Source organism: Psittacula echo (assembly GCF_963264785.1).
Source record: "Psittacula echo genome assembly, chromosome: 1".
In the NCBI taxonomy this organism is placed as follows: Eukaryota; Metazoa; Chordata; class Aves; order Psittaciformes; family Psittacidae; genus Psittacula; species Psittacula echo.
In genome coordinates, this window is record NC_137735.1 from 28,624,161 (window position 1) to 28,646,960 (window position 22,800).

The 22,800-nt window shown below is 37.2% G+C and overlaps 1 protein-coding gene across 2 annotated transcripts in view; it reads right to left on the bottom strand.

Annotated features, from left to right (window-relative positions):
• The window catches only part of NFXL1 (nuclear transcription factor, X-box binding like 1), a gene marked incomplete at both ends in the record, with an annotated part of 44,253 nt that overhangs the window by 1,521 nt on the left and 19,932 nt on the right, over positions 1–22,800 (bottom strand). For both annotated transcript variants that reach the window (XM_080613097.1, XM_080613096.1), the window contains 6 exons: positions 4,151–4,204; positions 6,667–6,753; positions 7,993–8,097; positions 15,894–15,963; positions 16,711–16,877; positions 19,302–19,442. In XM_080613097.1, the coding sequence (XP_080469223.1) occupies positions 4,151–4,204; positions 6,667–6,753; positions 7,993–8,097; positions 15,894–15,963; positions 16,711–16,877; positions 19,302–19,442 (624 nt within the window). The remainder of the gene's footprint in view (positions 1–4,150; positions 4,205–6,666; positions 6,754–7,992; positions 8,098–15,893; positions 15,964–16,710; positions 16,878–19,301; positions 19,443–22,800) is intronic.

Below are 22,800 nucleotides of genomic sequence, written 5' to 3' on the forward strand. Positions count from 1 at the left end.
ATTCACATCATGCCAGGTCTTACACCTTCCGAAACACACCAGTTAACCACCATCACCTTTCCTGTCCTTTGATAAATATACACACAGGTAGCATTCCCTCAGTCTATGTACCATCCCTATTAAAGTCCACTGAGTTCATTTAGTCCATGACGTAGGGCTCCATCTGTCACAACAGCCTTTCAGAGCAGAAAAGATGTGTGTGGTGTTGGACTGTTGCATGCTGAAGCCAATATTGGTTCCATCACCCCTGCACTTGTCTGGTTTCACCAAAGTTCATTTTTCATTAAAGTGGGTGATTTTTACTGTAATACCCTTGATATGGCATACAGACACCACAGAAGGGATAACAGACAGTGCTATATAGCAATTAACATCAGACAGTTCAAATCATTGGTTATTCTTACCCACAATCAAATCCTCTTGAGGTACACATCAGACAGCCCCATCCTCCCACATCAAGTGCGCCCAGGTCCCTGAGCAAAAGCAATCCCACAAGTGGGTTTGCCTTTACCTGAAGCAGGAATAACCCAGACTGTCTTCCCCAGCAAATTCTTTATGTGCTCCACAGGAACTTTATCCCCTTCTACAGTATGTAAACGTTCTGACTGGGCTGGGCCAGCCCTGTTGGCAGATCCTCTGGTGTTGACCAACCAGGTGGCCTTTGGTAAGTGTGTATCCTAATGCTTAAAAGTCCCACCACCCATTGCTCTCAGTGTCGGTTTTAACAGCCCATTGTACCGTTTGATTTTCCCTGAGGCTGGTGCCTGGTAGGGGATGCGATATACCCACTCAATGCCATGCTCTTTGGCCCAAGAGTCTGTAAGGTTGTTCCGGAAATGAGTCCCATTGTCTGACTCAGTTCTCTCTGGGGTGCCATGTGGCCACAAAATCTGTTTCTCAAGGCCCAGGACAGTGCTCTGGCCAATGGCATGGGGCTCCAGGTTGGACCATTCTTTCCCGGCTGGGGTGTAAAGCACATTTTTCACATCTCACCCAGTCCGGACTAACCCAAGAACTACTGCATGAACGACTGCATTTTGTTGCTCAGAGCCCCATTTGGGGGGCTACTAGGAAGAAAATTAACTCCATCCCAGCCAAAACCAAGACATATTTTTAAAGGGGATCAAGACAATACAGACAAAACTCATCTTAGGGTACAATGCTGGAATTAGGCAGCCTGGAACAAAGACTGTAAGACTGGGATGAGATTCCAATGAAAAGACACCTAATTGCTATGAAAATCAGAAAATAAACTCTAAGACAGACTAAAACCAGACAACGTCTGACGATTGTCTGGATTTTAGGTGAAGTTCTCAGCTACTAAAGAAAATATGGGCCAAGGAGCTAGTGAGCAGAAAAACTAGAATCGGAAGAGAGAAGGGAGACGGGAGCAGCAGAGTGCAGCAAGCCAGGACTGGCTGGGCAAAAGGCACAAGATTAGGCTGAAGCAAAGGGAATGTGGACAGTGAACAGAGACCAAGCCTGGCCATGAGAGGAGATAAATCTACATGACTACTACTGCAGTGCTAACAGGAAGAGAGGGCCTAAGACAACAAGGTGGGTGCATTAAAGAAACAAGAATAAGCCTGTTTTGGGAAATGGACAGAGAAGTAGTCCAGTAAATATAATTTTCCTCTGGACTTCAAGATTGCCTGATGTCTGGTCTTCCTCCACTGACAGCAAATAGTTGTCAGATTTTCACAAAGCAGATCTTACTTTCCTTCTTGTGCTAGATACCACTGTTAGCAGGAGAAAGGGACCCATTTTGATGTCTATTCTTTTGTACCTAATAAAGGCAGAAATTACTGGCACTTTTGTGACGATATGGGGGAAAAGTTCAAAGTTCCACACCCTGCTATCTGAACCAAGATTGATTTCAACTGGCTAATCCTCCTTTAGAAAAGCAAAGTATTTTAGTGGAACAGTTTTTCAAAATCCAAAATGTGGAGGAAGTGCAGAGTTCTTGAGGTTTTATAGATAATATGGCAGTATTTCATCTTACATAGATGCTAAATAAAACTGTGGGCTTCTATAGTTACCATATACTTGTGATCTCTAAGTTATAAAAGCAGAGTGCTTCATGAATTGCAGTAATCTGAATTAAAATATAGGCCTCGAACAATTATATAACAAGTACTGAATTGCTTTCCTAGTCATCTTTATAAAACCCCAGCTAAAAATAGATACATCATAAAAAACAAAACACAGAATGAGAAAAGGTTCGTGGGCACAAAATACGAGGAAAAAAAAAGACATCACTATCCTTGAAAAGCTACCTACAGATTTTATGTAACTGTCATCATCCCCAAAGTGTCTCTTCAATGATCTCTGAACAATAAAGTAACGGTTGTGCCCAGTCTTCAACCTACTTTAATTTTTCAAGCTAAACAAGCTCTAGCCAGGGGACATGCTTGACTTCTGTAACCTCTAAGGAGCTGTTAATTTTTTTTTCTTTCTAAGAAAAAAAGGAAACAAAATCTTTCTTACAACTCATTAAATCAGATTTCAGGTTTGAGACCTTGACTTTCAGTATTGAAACTCTTGACTATTACCAGCTAGCTCAAAAATTTAACCAAAATCTTTTGCACCAGAGTGAGATGGAGAGACAGACTGGTCTGAATTGTTAAAAAACAAAGCACTAATCTTTTTTCCACCTCTACCAATTGTGAAAACCCTGGCCTCACAGGGTGCCTCTGACTTAGAAGCAGAAAGTTTGGCTGCTAGGGCCATGACGAAAAGCCTAACTAAGCCATCTCCTTTCCACTAGGAAACAAATGATTCCATCTGTAAATCGTATTAGCAAAAGCAGCTATCAAATACAGCAAATACCAATATATAAATGTGCTATACAATTACTAGAGCACTACCTAGTTTGTATATAGAAGAGTTAAAGTATTAATCGATAGAGGTCTCAAGAACCAGTAACTAATAGATAAACTGTGTATATAAAAATGTGCTAATGACATCAGGAAGGTGGTACAAGATGCAAACTTTTGTCAGAAGGGATTATACTCAATAAATCTATATTCTTAATGTGACCCAACACCCTATGATAGTGATGTCCTCCAATTCACATCACCAGATGGCAGATTAAGAGATTCCCTTCCAGTCTGATCAATTTTCGATAAAAGGCTGCAGTAGCTGAGGTTAGTACTTGTGTGCAATTTTGGAGCCTATTTATTAGTTACTGTTGTCCTACTTTATTTTTTTTTTTTTTTTAGCAGGTTTGTCCTATTTTTTACTGTTGTGGTCCTACTGTTTGCTATTGTGCTGTATCACTCAATCAACCTTTTAACAGACTCCTATCCCTGAAGCTTCATCCATCACAAGACATGTATGCAAAAGCAGTTCCATATACTGCAGTTCCATATACAGTGAAAGAGTACTGCTGGACTGTAACTGTGGGACTTCAGTGAACGTACAAGCAGAAAGCAACTACAGAGAGAAATAATCAATGCTGAAGAATCAAGACAAAAATAATGTTGCACACTGTACTGGTGGAGTGAACCTGCAACAGTTACAAAGAAGCCGCATTACTGAGACTTTACTAGAGGGGCTGTAAATTAAGTGAATGCATGAGAACACAATCAGAGCAATACAAACACCAGCAACTTTGCATTTCTAGTTCACAGAAGTTTCCTGGATTACAAGGCTGACAATATGCTCACCAACAACAGCAATTACAGTAAATACACCCTCTCCTCCCCTTCACGCCCCCTCAGAGACCATGAAGGATGAAGACTCATTTAGGCTTCCTCATTCTTTCATGATGGAAGAAAGGGGGGAAACTTCACCTGACATTTACATCTGTATGGATGCTATTCAGCAATTCTGTGGGCTTTATGCATTCTAAAGTGTTTAATTAAAATCAGCAGTACTTAGTATTTAAAAAATAAACTATACACAGTTGCAGTAATGCAAGATTAAACTGCTTCATTGGCATTTTGTATAAAATTATGAAAATTGTTTGGGAAAACACGTGGGCTTTTAACCACGGCAGTTCACAGCACGCATCTTGGAGCAAGGTAACAACTGACAGGAGTAACTGTCACATTAAAAACTACGCACCTTTAGCTGCATGTAAATGAAATGATTTACTAACAAGAACAAAGTGGGGAGGAAGTGGGTGAAGAAGAAGAAAGGTTGATACCTGTTGTCTTCGTTTCTCTTCTTCAATAGCAGCTTTGGCTTCTGCCTCTTTTATCTGTCCAGACATATAAAATGACAAGCATCTGTTGCAAACAGGAGCTAAAACTATTTTCTTACAGAGTCATAATTACTCCTATGGAATTGTTCTCAGCAAAAATGAGCAAAACCTCCATCAAGTGAGCTCTTAACTTACTGAGATTACAAAAAATTCTTAGAAAAAGCTGCATTTGAAAAACATGGAACATACAACAGATGCTACAAGGTTATAAATTGAACTTCTGACTTCAACTTGACAAGCTGAACTGACAAATATAAAACCTAAAAAGAATAATTTGTTCACTAACAAGCATAAAAATTCCTGAAGACAGTTATTCTAAGTTTTCAGCAACTTTATCCCGATTCAGTACTTTACCCATACAGATAATTCCTATGTATGTATAAATGTGTATAATTTACACACACATATTTCATTCCAAGTACTTTAAATGTTCCCTGACTACTAGAACAAAAGGAAACCTCAATATTTGTACCTAATACAATATATATTGGAAAATGGATAACCAAACTGCTTTAAAGCTCTTGGTGTAATGCAAGCCAAATGTAATTAAAGATATTCCACCGTCACCAATTGATAATTCTATAGAAATGTTTTGTAGTGTTCAAGAAAGCAAGTTAAATGCTAGAAATCATTAAGAACAGTTTAGAAAAAAAAGTCAATATGTAAATACATGATGCACTTAGCTCCTCCATTCAGTTGTGGTCCTGCAACAACAAAAGAATGTGAAGCCTGAACACATGCAAAAGACAAGAGGATGGAGTGGCTTCCGTCTAAATTGATGCATAGCTAGGGTTCATCAGGTGACTACACCAAGGCACACATTCCTGAAGAGTTGGAAGATGCCAAATAGGGATAAAACCATCAATAATGATTTTTCATAATACAAAAGCAAAGGCATAAAATGACATTACCAGAAGGCTGGTTCAAAACAGAGGGAAGTATTCTACTCCCACAGAGTATTTGGCTAAATCTAAAAATCCAGTGCTACAGGACATTTGTAGATGCCAAAAGTTTATGTCAACTGAAAAAACAATTAGGTGTGCTAACCTAGGAGATAAATCCAGAGGCCATTAAACAGAAAGATACCAGCTCAATCTCTAAAATTGCCATAGTCACAGTAACAGTAGCAACAGGAAGAGTATACTGGGGAAGTATATCTAACTTATAAAAGTTAAATGTAAAAATATGATTAATAACTTGAAAAGAAACACAGTCTTGATCCTCATAACTGCACAATTTGCATACTAACAGTGACAGTAACTTCATAGTTTGTGCAGATGAAATTTGTTCCAAACAATTTGCAATTCAAGAGCTTTTGATGACTAAGCAGAAAGCACACTAGCCCATGCTTTAGCACACAGTACCTCAAACAGTGTGCACTGAGGACAGGGTCAATAGAACAATCCTATTTGCAGGTTTTCAAACATGTTTTTTAATTGCTAAATAATGTATCAAATAAATGCATTATTGAGAATTTCATGAATCTAGAGACAACTAAAGTCTCTCTTTAGAAGAGCTTTTCAGCCGTGCCCATCTGAAATGGGAAAGTCTGGTGTAGAAAAGACTGCACAACCAGCTTCCTGGCATTTCACTGCCATCTAATGGCAGAACTTCAGCTCCAAACGAAAAAGTGACCCACAAATGTGGGGAAAAAAGGAACAAAATTGCTCCTTTTTACATTGGTGTGATCATATTTTTATAAGATACAAGGTATAATATATATAGGTAGAGGGAAGTTTAACTGTTATACCATAGTTTGGAAAAACATTTCTAGAACTATTTAATAAAAAGTACAGTAAAAGATGCACTCAGTTCTTCAGAAGTTCATACTCTCTAGGTGCTATACATGGAGAGTTAAGAGTTAACACACAATGTTTTTAGAAACTGATGGTTATTTTGCAACCATCAAAACTAAACTATCCTTGTAAATGTTTGTAGTTTTTAACAGACTTCTTCCAGTTTTGATATTCTGTGTCTCTGGGTGACAGCATGAGCAAACTCCCCACTCTTTTGGCCCAGGGTAACTAATACAGTGTGACAGGATTACACTCTTCATGCTAGACAAGTTGAGCTCTCACGGGCTGTAAAAATCTGCCCTGGAAAGAGCAGATCTAACAATGACATGTGAAGTGGCCTGGCCCAAATCCTACAGCAATCATCATCAACAATTTTATCACTGATCATTACTTGCTCTCAATGGAAGAGGAGAAAACCAGTTCTAACAAATTAAATAACAATGCTGTTTTAAGATAGTATTTCACTGAGTTAACACTGTCTACAAACACTGTAATTCTCCACACTAAGCCGAACACAATTCTGAAAAAGTAGCTGTTATTGAACTGCACATCTACTTATGTTGTATTTTTGCTGGTATTGCCTTGAAAAATAATTCTGTATTCTTTTTCCCCTACTTTTCTTGAAGCACTGAGAGGAAATGACAGCTACAACAGATACATTACCTCAGATGCTTTCCGTTTCATTTCCTTGCATAATGCATCGCATTCCAGTGGAACTCTGCCTTCTTGTATCTTGCTGCATTGTATTTCCTGTTATGTATAATTTGAGTATTTTATAATCATTTCCCTATATAAGGTTTTTAGTTATAATGTTCATTTCTTTATGAAAATAATTATAAAACATTCTAATTTCATAAAACATTGGTTAAAAAGAAAATAAAGCTAACAATGAAAATGTTATTTGAACCTCTAATTCTGTATTAAATTGCCCTTTTTTCCTTCCTTCTGGTAAAATAAACTGAAAGTAAGAATAAATCAAATATTCAGTTTCATTCCTTCTCTCTTTTCTTTTCTCACCTGTTTGCCTAAGACGAAGTAAGATAACCTTTTGAACTTTGGCAGAAAGAGCTAGCATTCAGAGCCTCAGTACTTTCACTTACATGCTCTTAACTGGCTGAGATTACAGGGTAAGGTGTAATCATGGGAGGAGGAGGGAAATAATACTCACACTTCCTCCCTCTAATAGTGAAGGGAAAAAAAGTGGTTATCTGTAAGCAGAGACTGTAAAATCTGTACAATCTGAAGCACTTGTTCTGTACATATCATCCTTTCTCCTGCTGAACACCCCACCTGCAAGACTCCTGGTTGCACAAGACATTTCTCAGAGAAGCTGAGAACTCTTGGGGAACAGCAGCCTGTTTGGGAGCCTCAGAAGTTAACAGGGTCCCAATAAATAATTTAAGCACCTTTTAATGAAGCCAGATAATTATTTTTCACTAAGTCATTATTATTTGCCAAGACTTCACAGCAATTTCTGTTCTTCCCCTCACAATACTATATAGCTATAATATACTTGTTACATTACTTTCTCCCTTATCTTTGTTAGAAGCTAGGGATTGCTGATGTCTCTACTTGCTTCTAGGTTTGCAAAGAACCTTAACTAATTACATTAGTTAGGGATTCGTATCATCTGTGCTTTTTCCAACTCACATGATTATAAACTTCCCCAATATAGTCAGAAAAATGTATTTTTTCTTCTCAAATCACTCCAGGTCATCTGACTGTTCTCCCATTGAAGCTACAGAAATAAAAGTGTGCTTGAAGATAAAGCTATTTTAAGTCATGCAGTGAACATGGTTTAGAACTAACAGGATTTTATATTCTTCAGTGAATCTTTTGATATTGCAACCCAGATCTTCAGCTGATGTGAACTGCTCTACTAGAATAACTGGACCTACTCTAACTTGCATCAGAAGCAATCCAGCCACACAAGTCCAGGAACATGCAAAGAAAATGCATCATTCTTAAAACTGTGACTTAGAAATGTACCTTTTTCAGTCTCTTGCAGAGACATCGGAGTTTAACCTTCTGGCTGCAGTTCAGAGGACAGCTACCTGAATGGCAAACCTCTTTACACCGGTGACCACAGGGCAACTATAGAGAACAAAACACAGAAACAAAAACCCCACACCAGTAAAAGATCATGAAATTACAAAGAATCTATGAACGTAGCAGCTTAACAGAAAATTCATTCAGTTCATCAGGTTTTCTACTTGTGAATTACTTTTGTTGTTGTAGCTTTTGGCAAATGTTTGGTTGTTACTTACTTTATTTCAGCTCCTGCAGAATGATTAATCTTTTATTGGCACAGCTTGATTAAAAACCAATTCGTCCCTTCGAATGTTTCAGGCCCAGTCATCTCCACAGTAATTCATACAACAATTACCCTAGTTATCTATACATTGGCGAAATGTGAGTAGATAAGGTAAAAAGAAACTGAAAACTGAAATCAAGTGTACTATAGCAACTTGTAGATCAGACAGAGTTGGCAAGAGGGAAGAATCAGAAGTGAAAAATAAGACAAAAACAAATTTTGCATGCAAGAATCTTCTGAACTATACGAAAGTCAAATACAGGTCATTAATATTCTTACGTCCAAAACAATTTCACAAAACCCCAGATTTCTGCATTTGATAGATTTCTGCCATCTCAGAGATACTTTTTTACTGCAAGTGCAATCTTTAACATTTTAACATTTATAATGAAATATTATAATTTAATTACTGTGTTAACAATTGAGATACTAATTTAAATATGCTGTTAGGAATGCAGCAGTGCTCCAGCATTATAAACATACAAGAAAGCAAACAGATTTTTTCAGTTACTGTTAGAACTTGACTGAAAACGTCCCTTGGTCATATACATGCCTGTAAGAAATCTTAGCAATAATGATTTCTCATTTTCAATTACATAACCCAATACTGTTAACAACTGAAGGTGGCATCTCACATAAGACATCTAATCAATTTAGCAGTAGCTTTAAATCCCCAAACTATTTAAAATGGCACTGGACGGTGATCTTTATTAAAAGTGAAATTTCACCTCTTCACTGTCATCAAGAGATTAACACAGCTTGGAAAACGCTGCAAGAAACATTTTTTTATAGTTACTAAGAATTGAAAATGCATACATACTACATGACTCCATCCACAAAAATGAGGATACTTAAGATAATTATAAACCCCAGGTGTATACTCTTCTTGTTGATTAATAAACTGGGATTCACAGAAGTTCACTTAAGCTGGCTCAGCATCTAAGCAAGTATGAAACACATACCCAAACAGAACACAGTTTTCTAACTAAAAATTACATAACAGACATACAGATTTTCATGTCCATGCCAGTCACGAACCATTATTACACAGACAGATACTTTGCAGTTCAGGCTTGCTATTTTTTAGTGACTGTTTCAGAACATTTCACACTGGACTAGAATGAACCTCTAAATCAACACATTCAGTCCTGAAGACCAGTCCTCCTAAAGGCAGGAGGACTTCACCTCCTATGATCCCCCTAGGACTGGATGAAGTCTTACCAGGAAGACAATCCCCCATGCTTTCTCCTTTCTATTGTTTCACTAAGGAGACTGTTCCAGGAGCCCACTACAAGATGCAAGAGCTTTTTTTGAATTTCCTGCATTTACTCTAGCTAGTCTAAACCCCTTAGTTCTTACCCTCACTTTGAAATATTCCTCTACTGTCCTCCATAGAAGGCTCTTTGCTCCCATAGTATTCCCTTCACTTAATTTCAACCAGCTTAACTCAATGTTTCTTGAATACGGTAGCCACAACTGCATGTAATATTCTAAATGACATCTTAGCAGGAAGGACTTTGTACAATGCCTTAACTGCACCTCATTCTTAATAGAATATCTTCCCCAATACAACTTCAGCTCTCATCTGCATTTCTCCGCAGCTAATCATGCTGTAACAATAAGCATTTCTGTTGTTTCCCAGGAGCTTATTCACACGCATGATCTTAATGTTCTTTTCTGTATCTAATAACATGCCCCAAATATATGTACTATGTAGATGCATTTCTCAGTACATTATATGCAATTGTCATGGCTTGCCAACAGTCTACAGATTTTTATCAGAAAATTCCAATGTTTTTTGGAGCCATGGTCATTACTGAAAACAATGTAAGGTCAAGCATCAATCCAGTCTTTGGGAAAATTTCATTATTGCTAACATCTCTTGCTCCAACTTTTCATTTAGTTTTGTTGCTGTTGTTCTGGGTTCTTTTGGATGGTGGGTGCTGTTGGGTTTTTTAATAATAATAAATACAAGCAGTCGTTTCCTTTAGCCACCTTCATCTTTGTATTAACCCTCTTTTGTATCAAAACTAGATATTCAGTGAGTAACACTGATTCAATTGCTCTGCTGAAGCCTTATATATCTCTTTGCTTTATCTAGAGGGGGAAAATATAAATTGGTCAAAGAAACAATTTCGGTTTGTTCAGGCACAAATAAGTATCAGCAAATCTATTTTGCATTTTGAGAAGATGAGAGGAGAAACCTGTCTTTAAGCCTTGTATGCTACTGAGGTCAGGCTACCAGCCATAACATGGAGTCTAATGGCTAAGTCTGCTCACTAGTGACCACGACCTTTGCAAAACCAATTTGCTACTGCGTGACCTCTGCGCAGTAAGACAGCCCTTCTCCTGGCTCCCTACCCAAAAGTATCATACACAATAACACAATCTAGTCTCACCTCCAAGTCACCACATGCTGGCCAGAACAATCCACGGCTAGAACTGTTACATCCAGTTTACTCTTCCATACTAATTAAACACATTTCCATTTACAGCATCAAAGACTACGCAAACAGTCTTATAACTCACATGTCAGAGCTGCAAATTCAAGGCAGTAACCCTCACGTGCAGCTGCAGTAAAATTCTTACCAGTGCAGCAGAATTTGCACAGCACAGAGATACACATAATTCAATACTGAACCCCAAATTTACACATTTAGTTCTCTGCACAGAGCTATACAGTTCACATCCACAGGAATGCAGGACAAGAACGAAGCAGGCAGTGTGACTTTCTTTTTACTCCCTCTGATGCAAAACCAACATTAAGAAAAAAAAAGAAAAATCAAGAGGAGCAGTGAAATGAGTTTTCTGATCTCAGAAAACAAAAACAAGGCTATTGCTGCTTCTGCTCAGCTCATGACATAGTGGGAAAGGATTTTTTTGCTTAAGTGTCCACGATGAGCTCCTTGGCACTAAACCAGAAACCCCTTTAGATCTTTTTCACCATGTAAGATCTCTTGTCTTTGGACTAAAGACCAAAATGAGTAGGCTTTATGTTTGGCATGGCAAGGACTTTAAAAGAAAGGGATTTGATCTACAGCTCTGAAAACAAACAAACAAAAAAATCCTACAAGTATTTTCCTCATAGGCAATGCATTTAGATCTTGACATTATGTGTGATGATAAAACTCATCAACATTTATGAAGGTTTAACTGATTTCCACCAAAAGGTAATAGACAACCTATTAATACATATCAGATAACAAAGAAATTAACCTGTTAATAAAAAAACCTGCACTTTTGAGCAACAGTCCTGTCGTGGTTTAAGCCCAGCCAGTAATTCAGTACCACACAGTCTCTCTCTCACTCCCTCCCCTTCTTCCCCCCCTGCTCCCAGTGGGATGGGGAGGAGAAGCAAAAGAATCCAACTCCCACAGGTTGAGAGAAGAATAGTCCAGTAACTAAGGTATAACACAAACCACTACTGCTACCAGCAATAATACAAATACTGATAAGGGAAATAACAATGGAAGAGAATACAACCGCTCACCACCCACCAACCGATACCCAGCCCAACACAAGCAGAGATCTAGCCCTTCCAGGTAACTGCCCCCAGTTTATGTACTAGGCATGACGTGCTGTGGTATGGAATACCTCTTTGGCTAGTTTGGGTCAGGTGTCCTGTCCCTGCTTCCTCTCAGCTTCCCCTTCTCCCTGGCAGAGCATGAGACTCACAAAGCCCTTGGTCAGAGTAAACATGACTTAGCAACAACTAAAAACATCAGTGTCATCAGCACTGTTCCCAGGCTGAAAGTCAAAAACACAGCACTGCACCAGCTACTAAGAAGCAGAAAAATGACTACCAGTGCTGAGTTCAGGACAAGTCCCGAAAACTAAGCACAAAGATATATTTATTACTTCTAAACAAAGGGGCAGACACTTCAGTTTAAAGGGTGGTCCCGCTTCCAGAGGTCTTATGAAAATCATCGCTGCTTAAGCCAGACACTGAGGAAAACCCTCTCCTTATGGACCAAAGCTGTGCATTTGCCTTTCACGATTAAATTTTTGCAACCCACGTTCATTTTTAAGGTATGTTTACAGAACTCCATTATATTTCCAGACTGCGTAATTTATTTCACTTCTTAAAAAGCGATATGCTGCTCCTAATATGTATGATATCGCCTCCCCTGCATTATCATGTTAAAATGAATTTATCACAATCACGTCCCATATTTCACATCAAGACAGTAGAAGAGTGCACAGTAAAAGTACACTGTATGGTTATTTCGTCCAAAAAAAAAAAAAAAAAATACTAGTCACACAATAAAGTTTTAAACATAACCACAAATACTGATATGAATACATAGAAGATGAAAAGTGACAGACCGTAAAAGCTTCTATGTAAGAACTGCCCCAAAACATCTGCATAGATGATCATGAGAATTTAATCACCCCTGATTAAAAAAAAAAGTTAAATTTCCTTCAACAGGATATTTTGGTTTTGCTACCAAGCAAGAGAAAGAGCTTCTTAATGAAAGCATCTCATCCAACAGCTGTGGCAAAATAAAGACTTTGCTTCCCCTGAAGCAGAAAGGAAATGTGAGCTGTACTGTATAATACCAGAAGTAATTTTTGGTGTTTTATACTCTAGCCAAAACAAAGGCATGAAACGTTTCAAGCCTTTCAAGTTCCTGTTCTATTTTTTCAAGGCATCAGACAGTGTAATTGATTTTCATAATCCCCAAATGTACCATGCTACCTGAAATTCAAACACGGTAATATAGTGTCTACCACAACCCATTAACCAAAAGGAAAAACATCTCGAAGCTAAGACTTCAGTAAAATACTGTATTGCACTGAACCTGAGTCACACTATGCTAAGTTTGGTGGAGTGACACTGCATATTCATTTTTAGCAAACAACAACTTCACTGAACTCTGCTAATGACCACCCAAGGTCAGCTTCTAAAACTCCCATAGAACACTGATTTGAAACTTACTTGAGGCAGTCAGGACTACACACAAAACTTTTCAAATTTAGTTTTGGGGACACATATTTGTAAACTTATCCATCTTTTGGCCAAGTTGTCTGCAAGTTCTTGTCATAAGTCCCCTCAATGGACTTGATTTATATTTGCTGAGGAGAGATGGTGGTGATAGTGGCAGAGTGATGTCTGATAAGGCTGCTCTTTCAAATTGTGTTTATCAATAATTCCTTTAAAAGAGAACTATCAGTATAATTTCTGTGATGATACAGCTAGTGGATTTTCCCAAAGTTGCAGAGTATTTTTAAAAGAGATAAAATACCCTCAGCACTGGTGATATTGGGAACAAAATTTTTCTGAACAAAAAAAAAAAAAAAAAAAAAAAAAAATCAAACCAAACAAAACCAAAAACAACAACAACAACAAAAAAATCCCCACACCAATATATGAACTACCTGAAACAGGACTGCACTAATACTTTTATGTTTCATAAAAACCAATAAGAGCTAGAATCAGAGGAAGGGAAGAGCATGTATTTTTACATCATTAATTACACTACAAAGATTCTCTGAATAGCAGAAGCTGCATAAAACCTCAAGGTTTTCAAGGCATCTATAGGAATGAGAATTTTAGAGTTAAATAAAAGCTTTATAAAACTGAAGCGGCCTCTGTTGTCCTAAGCTTTTTTCACACCCCACTGCATCAAGTAAAAAAAGACATCTGTGGAACAGAGCAATTCTGAACTGCAAGCTGGAATTCAAAAGCACTACTAGATGGATTTTAAATCCCAGACTGAGTCTTGGGAATATGTCCAGAAAAATCACAACAGTTACATTAATCAAAGACAAAGATGAGATATGGGAGGGAGGGGCAAATCTTTGAAGAGAAGCTGAAATACAGGAACACACATTTCATGTTAAGAGATTATAAGAACTCTTAAAAACAAAGAGGAAGAAGTCTCAGAGCAAATAAACCCAAAGTAACAAAGAGGGAAATGAAAGGACAAAATTAAGAGGTAAATGGACAATGAAATTATATCTAAAAGTATTCCCCTGCCAGAAGACACTTTTTAGACATCCAGATGAGAAAATGGTGACAGGCATATTTATTTACAGAAAAAAAGTCATCAGAAAGGCAACTATGAGGGCAAAAAGCAGAGGATACAAGTAGGCACAGCCTTCCTGTTGGGGTTAACACAATCTTGTCTGAAAAACAGAGGAACAGAGACAGAAACGAGCAGGAATCCTGTGAATTTTTTCATTTGCCCAAAACAAAGTTTCCTTATAAAGGCAAGGATTCAAATTCAATGCTTCTGACACTGGAAAATAATGAAACAAAAGAAAAGCTTTGAGGCTACATTTATTAGGTTAAGGCAAAATTCAGGACTACAAGTCATGATTGAAGTAAGAAGACAGAAATCTCAGGCTAGAGGACATCATAGGTAAACCTGTATAAGGGAACTGAGTGGAATCAGGGAAGGAGAACGGGTTGAATCAAATTGTGAGTGCCAGCTAAATATTACATGAGACAAAGAGACTCAGCTACACAGTAAAAGGCCAAACCAGAACAACAAAACAGTAAGTGATTATGGGATATTTTTCTTCAATGCAAACATCTTTATTTCTCAGAAATTCTGAGAAGTTTAGCAGTGGAAACATTCTCCAAAAATATTCCTGACAATTTCTTGTTTTCCACTTCATAAATTTTCTAACTCTGCAGTGTGAAATGGAGTGAAGAAACAGCTACCACTCTGGCCACGACTAAAGAACAAACATACAATAATGAGTGACACCTGGATTTCTGAAAGTATGCAAGCAGCATATGACAATAGCACTGGGAGGGACAAGGAAGCAGTCATTTCACCCATCCTTCATATCCAGTCATGGATAATACTGCTGTAAGACAAATCCTGAAACATGCCTAAGCTCTTACTAATGAAAATTTGGTAGCTTTTCCAACCAATTCCTCTCCGGTTCAAAAAGCTTTATTACTCAGAAGCTATATTTAACATGAATCTTCCTTACTGATGCCTATATACACTGGTTTATAGTCTAAGCATCATGCAGTAAGGTAATTCTGCTCTTTTACAGCAACCGTTTAGATATACACAGATATAATAGAAAAATTACCTGGCTTGTCTATTTCATGCTACTTAACATAGATTTCACTAACGCAGGGCATTATTAACTAATCTCACTCATTAATTATAAAATTTGCCCTCCCAAAACTGTTGCACAGAGAGGGATTATCAGACCTGCACTCAGACACAAAAAATTGCAAGCAAAATTCTCAGTATTTTTTATAATCAAACAGCATCCCATTATTTTGAAGATATAAATTCAAGACCAGTTTTTAACCACATTACAGGACACACTCTTCCACATTCAACCTCATCTGCATGCCTAAAACGTTCAAGCCATTAATGCCTTGGAGACAAATCTCTGATCATTCAACACAGCCTTCTAATTTGACAGCAAGACATTAATAACTGTCCACCTGAGTACAGTTCACCAACCACCTTCGCATCTATCATGTAGCATATTCATTTAGACTAAGCTTCTCTAGCTTTTTTGGCCTATGAAACTGTATCAAAAGGCTTACAAAATTCTACACGCCCATCAAATCAAGTATTTCTTTGTTAATATGCCTTACCTCTTTTGGACACTGATTTTTGCAGGAAATAAGAAGTTCCTTTTCTATTAGATCAGCACTTGTTAGTTTTCTGTAAAAGGAAAGACGTATTTGTGATAAATTCCAAATTAAAACCAACAAAAGTCAATATGATTAGGGGCATTTTTAAAGTATATCTCACTGTAAAGGAAAGTGCTTTCATCTGTCCATAGTCTGTGGGACTAATATAAACTACACCATTTCATAGACAAAACCACATGAATTTAGAGGATTTGAGGTACTTTGAAGAAAATGCACAAAGAAGAACATACATGCATGGGATGAATGTTTTCAGAGCAATACACAAAGGATAATGCTTAAATCCACAAGCCTTGTACTTAGTAAAGCCTAGCTTACCTTCTAGCTACACACGATTAAAAAGGAATACAAATTATCACTAACACATTTTCCAAATAAAACAACTACAGTTTGAAGGGCATCAGCTGTAAAGACTCTGTACACTAACTACATTAATTCTAATTCTTGATATAAAATTATTTACTGTAAAAGAAGCACACATAGCTCAAACATTATGTAGATTACTATATATTTGCATAATTCAAAATATTGTAAAAATAGTTCTGCTCATGAGACTCTATACATTTGTAATTTTAGCAGCAACACCAAATAAAAGACTGACAAATTTTAAATAGAAAAAAGACCCCATCAAATTACAAATTATAACTTTAAGGAGAAATTTTATAACTTGCCATAAGAGTATCTCCCACCCCCAGACATTTCATATGGCCTCCAGTTAGTACTATTAAAATGAAAATTTAGATGCAGTTCTGACACTTACAAGCATTCAATATACAGTATTGACAGTTTGCAGTGGCACTTGATTTTAAGCATCTGGAGACAGGATGGGCAATCCCCAGGGTGACAGGGCAAAACACATCGGTGAGGGCAGCCGGGTGGCCGGGGCTTGGTACACTCCTCTTCACACTGCAAACATTCTGGACCTGCCTAACAAAATTAAAGGGAAAAAAAAAAAATAAAAATCACTAAAGTAAGTGCCAAACATTTGTTTTCTAGATGCCATCAATAAGCTTTTATGAAGAAGAAAGAGTTGGGGTGGTTTTGCTAAGGGAACACAGCTATTCAGAAAGATATTCCTCAAGCAAAAATAATTATTAAAATACGCTTTTAAAAGAAAAGCAGAAATGCCAGTGTTTGTCAGTCAGAGAAAGAGTTCCATTTTGCTTCCTGGGCATAAAAGGACCTTTTAATATTAGTGCTTTGGAAAATTGCCATTAAGCCTGTTTATTCTCTATGGCAAATTGTTAGAAGTAATTTCATGTTCAGAACTAACTTCTCCCACCTAACATGTCATTGTAACACTTTAGTCATGACAAACTGCTCTGTAATACAGGGGTGGGGAGATTTGTTTGCTTGCTTTTAAGAGGCAACCTTTCAGTCATTCTGTTTCCATAGGGGTGCAATATTTTATATAATCTTCCATGTAGGATTAGCTTAGGTCTATGCTGGGAGCTGCTGAGGTGTTGCTTCTGCTCCATACACTACACTAAGCCTACATGAGCTGAGGTGTCATCTGCATTCCAGGTGGATGCAATCAACATCAGCACAGTAAATCAAGCTCAATTTCTATTTGTATCCTTAATAACTTTTCCAGAACCCCAGTCTGCAAATACACACAGACAGATCGATCATGATGATTTAACAACTGAACCTACTACCTAGCACAGTATTTAAGGCCCGCCATCACATTTAAAAGCTCAGTTTCACATAAGTTAAAGACAATTTATCCAAGACCGAAGCCATACCAGACTTTCCCAAAAAGGGCTAATTCCATGCCAACATTTCACTTTATGCTGTTTAAAATAAGGGAATAAGTATGTAAGCTTTTAATAGTTTCCCCCCATTTTCTTCCAATCGCCTTTTCTTCTGCTTCCACAGTTGAACAATTTTTGCTGAAGTTTAAAAATGAATTTTTGTACAATGTACAAAACCTAACCCCTGAAAATTCACATCTAAGACAATAGCAACTGAAAGCAACTAGAAAAGTGTGATATAAAATTTAAGAGCAGGTAAAAGCAAACAGCTGGCCTTTCTGCAACATTTTCTAACAACATGCAGAGCAAACCAAAATCCCAGACAGAAAATCACTACTCAGACATACAAGCAAGGAATTTAATCAGCCCTTTTCTGACTACAACTGCAATTTAGTCTATCAAAACAACAGAACAAAAGCTCTAAAGGTCAAAACCAACTTCAGTTTATAAAAAAATCAAAGAACATTGAGGCATTAGATTTACCCATACTTCAAATGTACACAGATTCCAGTTTTTTGAGAGCATATTGTCGCATTCAAATGGAGCTAGGAATAATCCTGGCCCATTCACATTTTAATTGGTTTAACTGAAGCAGTAGGCAGACAGCCTTTTATAACTGGAGATGCTTAAACAACTGTCACTCTCAGAATTTACTGATGTCACTCTATTGCTGCAAGTTACTGTTCCACAACTGCACTAACAGCTCATATTCCTCAGACAGAAGTTCCACAATCATATAGCTACAATATATACAATTATTAGAAGACAGTACTACTTCTGGGATTGGATTCCACAGGGATATCATCCTATTTAAGTTAAAAATGTAACAGTAAGTTAAAATATATTTGTTTTGTACCCAATTGAATGCTTGCTCAGTTTTCTAAGTGCCCAGAGACTTGTAACATTTTCTTCAAGTAATGCTTTAAAAACTTAAAAACCTCTTTTCCTCCAAACCATGACTCTCTCAAACCACAAGCTATGTGCTTTTTGACTACTCAAAACTAAAATAATTTGCAGCTTTGTAGTTACATTTTTGTTTCATATTATCTTCAGCAACTTACCCCTACACCACCTTAATTGCATAAATGACACCTTCTAATAGACACTGATAAACATGAGTATCTTTAAGAAGTCTTCACCTATTCTGCAACATTTTCAGACTGCTCTCCTAAAGATTTGCTGGCCTCCTCAATCCATTTAAAGCTCTCCTCAGTAAATAGTTTCCCCAGTAGATTGCAAGTGCTTTTGTCTATAGGCATTATCAGTAGTGCAGTTAATCTTGACAGTTAAAAAAAATACTTCAGAAAGACTTGTCAAGGGTGTTAAATAAGGTTTTGGTGAAAACAAAGTAATGTATGTCAATATAAACCAAAAAAGGGTGTAGTATTTGCAAAATATATAATATTGTCTCAGTTTTATAGTCTAAAGAAGTACAGATTAGCTATATATCACAGCATCAATGGGAACAGAACACAGGCAAGTCTCCCATTGGAATGTGGAATAGATCCTGTGCTTTCCAGCTTATTTATTTTCCAGTTAAAACTGCAAACAATTTATAAAATACATAAAAACAAAAGCAAAAAGGGAATCAACCTACCTTCTTTCCATCTGCACTACTGTTCAATTTAGTAACATGATGACATTCTTTCATACAGGTATGATTCTGACAAGCCAGAAGCCGCCCACAAAATCTTTTACATGAGTAGGGATTTGCAGAGTGACACGGGAATGGACTAACCTAAAAGTTAAAAATAAATATATAAAAAATATATATTTATATAGATAGTGTATATATACATACATGCCACACGTGTACTGTGTGTGCTACATACATCTACACACACAGGGCTTTCACAGGGCTAATTGTGTCATGGTCATCATAAACCCGAAATCATTTTACAATTCTACAAACAGAAAACAACCTGAAAGCAAGGAATTCTATAAGCCAAATACCGACTATATGAAATATGACTCCCAGGAGTGGGAAGGCGAAGAAGAAATGGTTGTATGACAGGACTAGGATTTATGTCTTATGATATATTTGTACTTCTTAATTTGATGTTAATGCTCCAGTTAACAGAGCTTTGCAGTACTATTTAGAGTAACTATTTAGAAGCCTTTAATCTTCATTGCTGCTCACAGACTGAAAACTCCTAACTTGTTCAACTTTAGAGAAGTAACTTAATTAACCAAGTCCCTCCATATCCCAAGTATGCGAGGAAACTGGCTGTTCCCATTTTCCAACCATTACATAATATTCACATGAAAAGAATTAGTTTCTGTGATGCTGTCAAAAAAAAAAAAAAAAAAAGATATTTTTTCTATCATGATAATTTCACAGACAAAACCAGAAATTATTTGTGATGTTATTACACAATAGGCTAATGTGACATAACTCACTGTGACTAGACTAAGAGCGTGATTTTGTGTTACAGCTTAAGCTGACAGAACAGATTTGCACTGTACCCCTCCCTTTTCTCTCTTCCAAATCTACAGTCTTAACTGCGCACTCCTACCACTTACTTTGAACAAGTCCTACCACACAGCTGTCTTTAGAGCAAGACAACTCAATCAAAATGGAAAAAATTAATAGGAAAAGCTTCCTTGTGTTTTGCTAGGTTTGCAAGTGGATTGGTCATACAATCAGATGAGCACTGGAACTGAAATGAGAGAAGACAGAATGGCCCCCCACAGGACAGAGTGAGGGACATTCTCCTTTCAGCACTGTCCTGTTGATTTCCTTCAATCCTAAAGCAAAAATGTACAAAGCTGGATTTTAATCCACTTGCCTATAAAAATGCTTTCTAGCCTTCACCCAGAAAAAAGACTGTATTCCACATCAAATCACTGCAAAATCCAATTAATTTCACAAGACTTCTGAACTCATCCTGGGTCACCAAGACTCCATGAACAGGAGTCTCCATGCCATGATAAAGACCAAGCACGGCATACACAGGGGAAAACCTTGAAGTTATCACGTCCAAATACTCTCACATACCTAAGTCAGAGCTGAAGCTCATTATGCTGGCTAAAGCAGCAATATAGCAATAGCAAGTAATTTGAGTGTTCAGTTCACACAACCCCCTGCAAACATCCTACAACTCGGTCTCTGATGGCTTATGCTCCTGGTGACCAAGGAGCAAAAGCCAGTAACAGGCCTAATAAAAAGGGTCTGAAGCAGAGAATATACTATATCCAGTGAACACACACTAATTACCAAAGCTTTTATTGTTCATAATATCCTACCCTTTCCCCTCCTCCTCCATCTCCTTCCTCTGCCTTCCTCAGAGTCACAACTTTCTTTCAGTAGCAACAGAAGTAGCCAAAGGATGCTGAGAGTTAAGAGAATGAAAGAAAAGTTGTACTAAACATGAAGATCTGCCACTGCCTGCTTACTCAGCTTTCCCTGCTTCCCCATTACCATTCAATTTTTTTATGACTACTGCTTTTGGTGCGGCCCAGGCAGTGACAGCAGATGAGGGGAATTAGATTAGATCTATGGTTGCACAGTTCAGTCATGGTAATGAGACCTTTTACCAAGAGTTAGTCTTCTATCAGATATGGACACAACCACTACTGCCAGTTAAAGTGAATTAGCAGAAGCAGATAATGCCTTCTAGTGGCATCCCTCAAGTACACTGGATGCGATGCAATGTCGAGCAAAGCCAGGGTCAGTGGAGCATGCAAGCCAGCAAGGCAACAGTGGCAGCTTTCAGACAACCAACTATGGAGAGCATCCCAACCCTCTACCTGTGCAGCATAGCTTCAGCTTGCCCCTCTTAATGACTTTCCTAAGTCTTGATACCAACAAATGGTAAGACTCTTCTGGAACCAATTGACATTGTAGCCACAAACAAAGGAATTTCAATTAATTTAAACCTACATTATGTTTTCAAATTTTGTTTTAATTCCTTAACAAGTCAATCTGTTGTGGATATCAGTAACTAATCCAAAGGACAAAGCAGAAAAAAGATTTTGGAATGCATTTCTGAAATGGCTAAATGGAGGTCACTACGCTTCCTACAAAGACAAATATCACAGAAGCCACCAATTCCAGGAGGCTGATGAGCTAAAGTGTAACAAAAATGCAGATGACAACTAGAACTATTTTATAAAATCTGACTGGAAAAAGGAAGAAAATAAGGAAGCATCATCATAAGAACACAGGTCTTGCACAGGATAAGGAAAGGCAGACAAGAAAGAAGGACAAGAAAACTTTCAGAGGCTTTCCAGCACATCTCCCAAATGCTTAAAAGCAACTAACAGATACATCAACCAGAGTATGAAAATAAAAATCAAGTACAATCGAGCAGGGTAATTTTGGAAACATCTGTAAGCTACTTAAAGCCATAAAGATAAATCTCATCAAGTTTTACGTAATGTTTTACCAGACAGAGTAATGATCTTCCTTCAATAACTGAAACACTTAAAAAAAAAAAAAAAAAAAAACCAACAAAAAACACAAACTTTTCAAAAACCTAGAATAATAAAATAATAGAACAGCATTTAATGTTCCTACCCAAAACAAACCCTACTCACCCCACCAAAAAAAAAAAAAAAAAAAAGAAAAACCAAGAAGAAGAAAGAGTTCTATCTGTCAGGTTACAGCAAGACTGATATTATAGGATATTCAAAATAGTCATCAAGCAAAACAAAACCAGAACATTTTCCTTCCCCTACAATGTTAATGAAATGAAACAACCTCAAGATAATTAAATACAGTAGATGAATTAATACTATCTCCAGTTAAGATTTCCCTGTTTGTCCTCATATACCTTGTATGAGATTTAATTAATGTTTTCCCATAAAACCAGATTTTGAACATAAACATCAGCTCTCATAATTTAAAAGATCACATGTATGCTACTGCTATGAAATGCCAATGCTTAGAGCAGTTCAAAGTAAACCAGCAAGTTTTCATTTTGGGATGGCAGCAACTGTTGATGATAGGTGATTTTTCCGACCAACAACCTGAAACAAAATTGAGAGCTACTTTTAAGTACCTACAAATCCAAGAGCAAATAATTTTTAATTTTTCTAAATATCTGTAAAAAGATCCAAAACTTGCACAGAAAAAATATTTAAAAGAAGTCTGT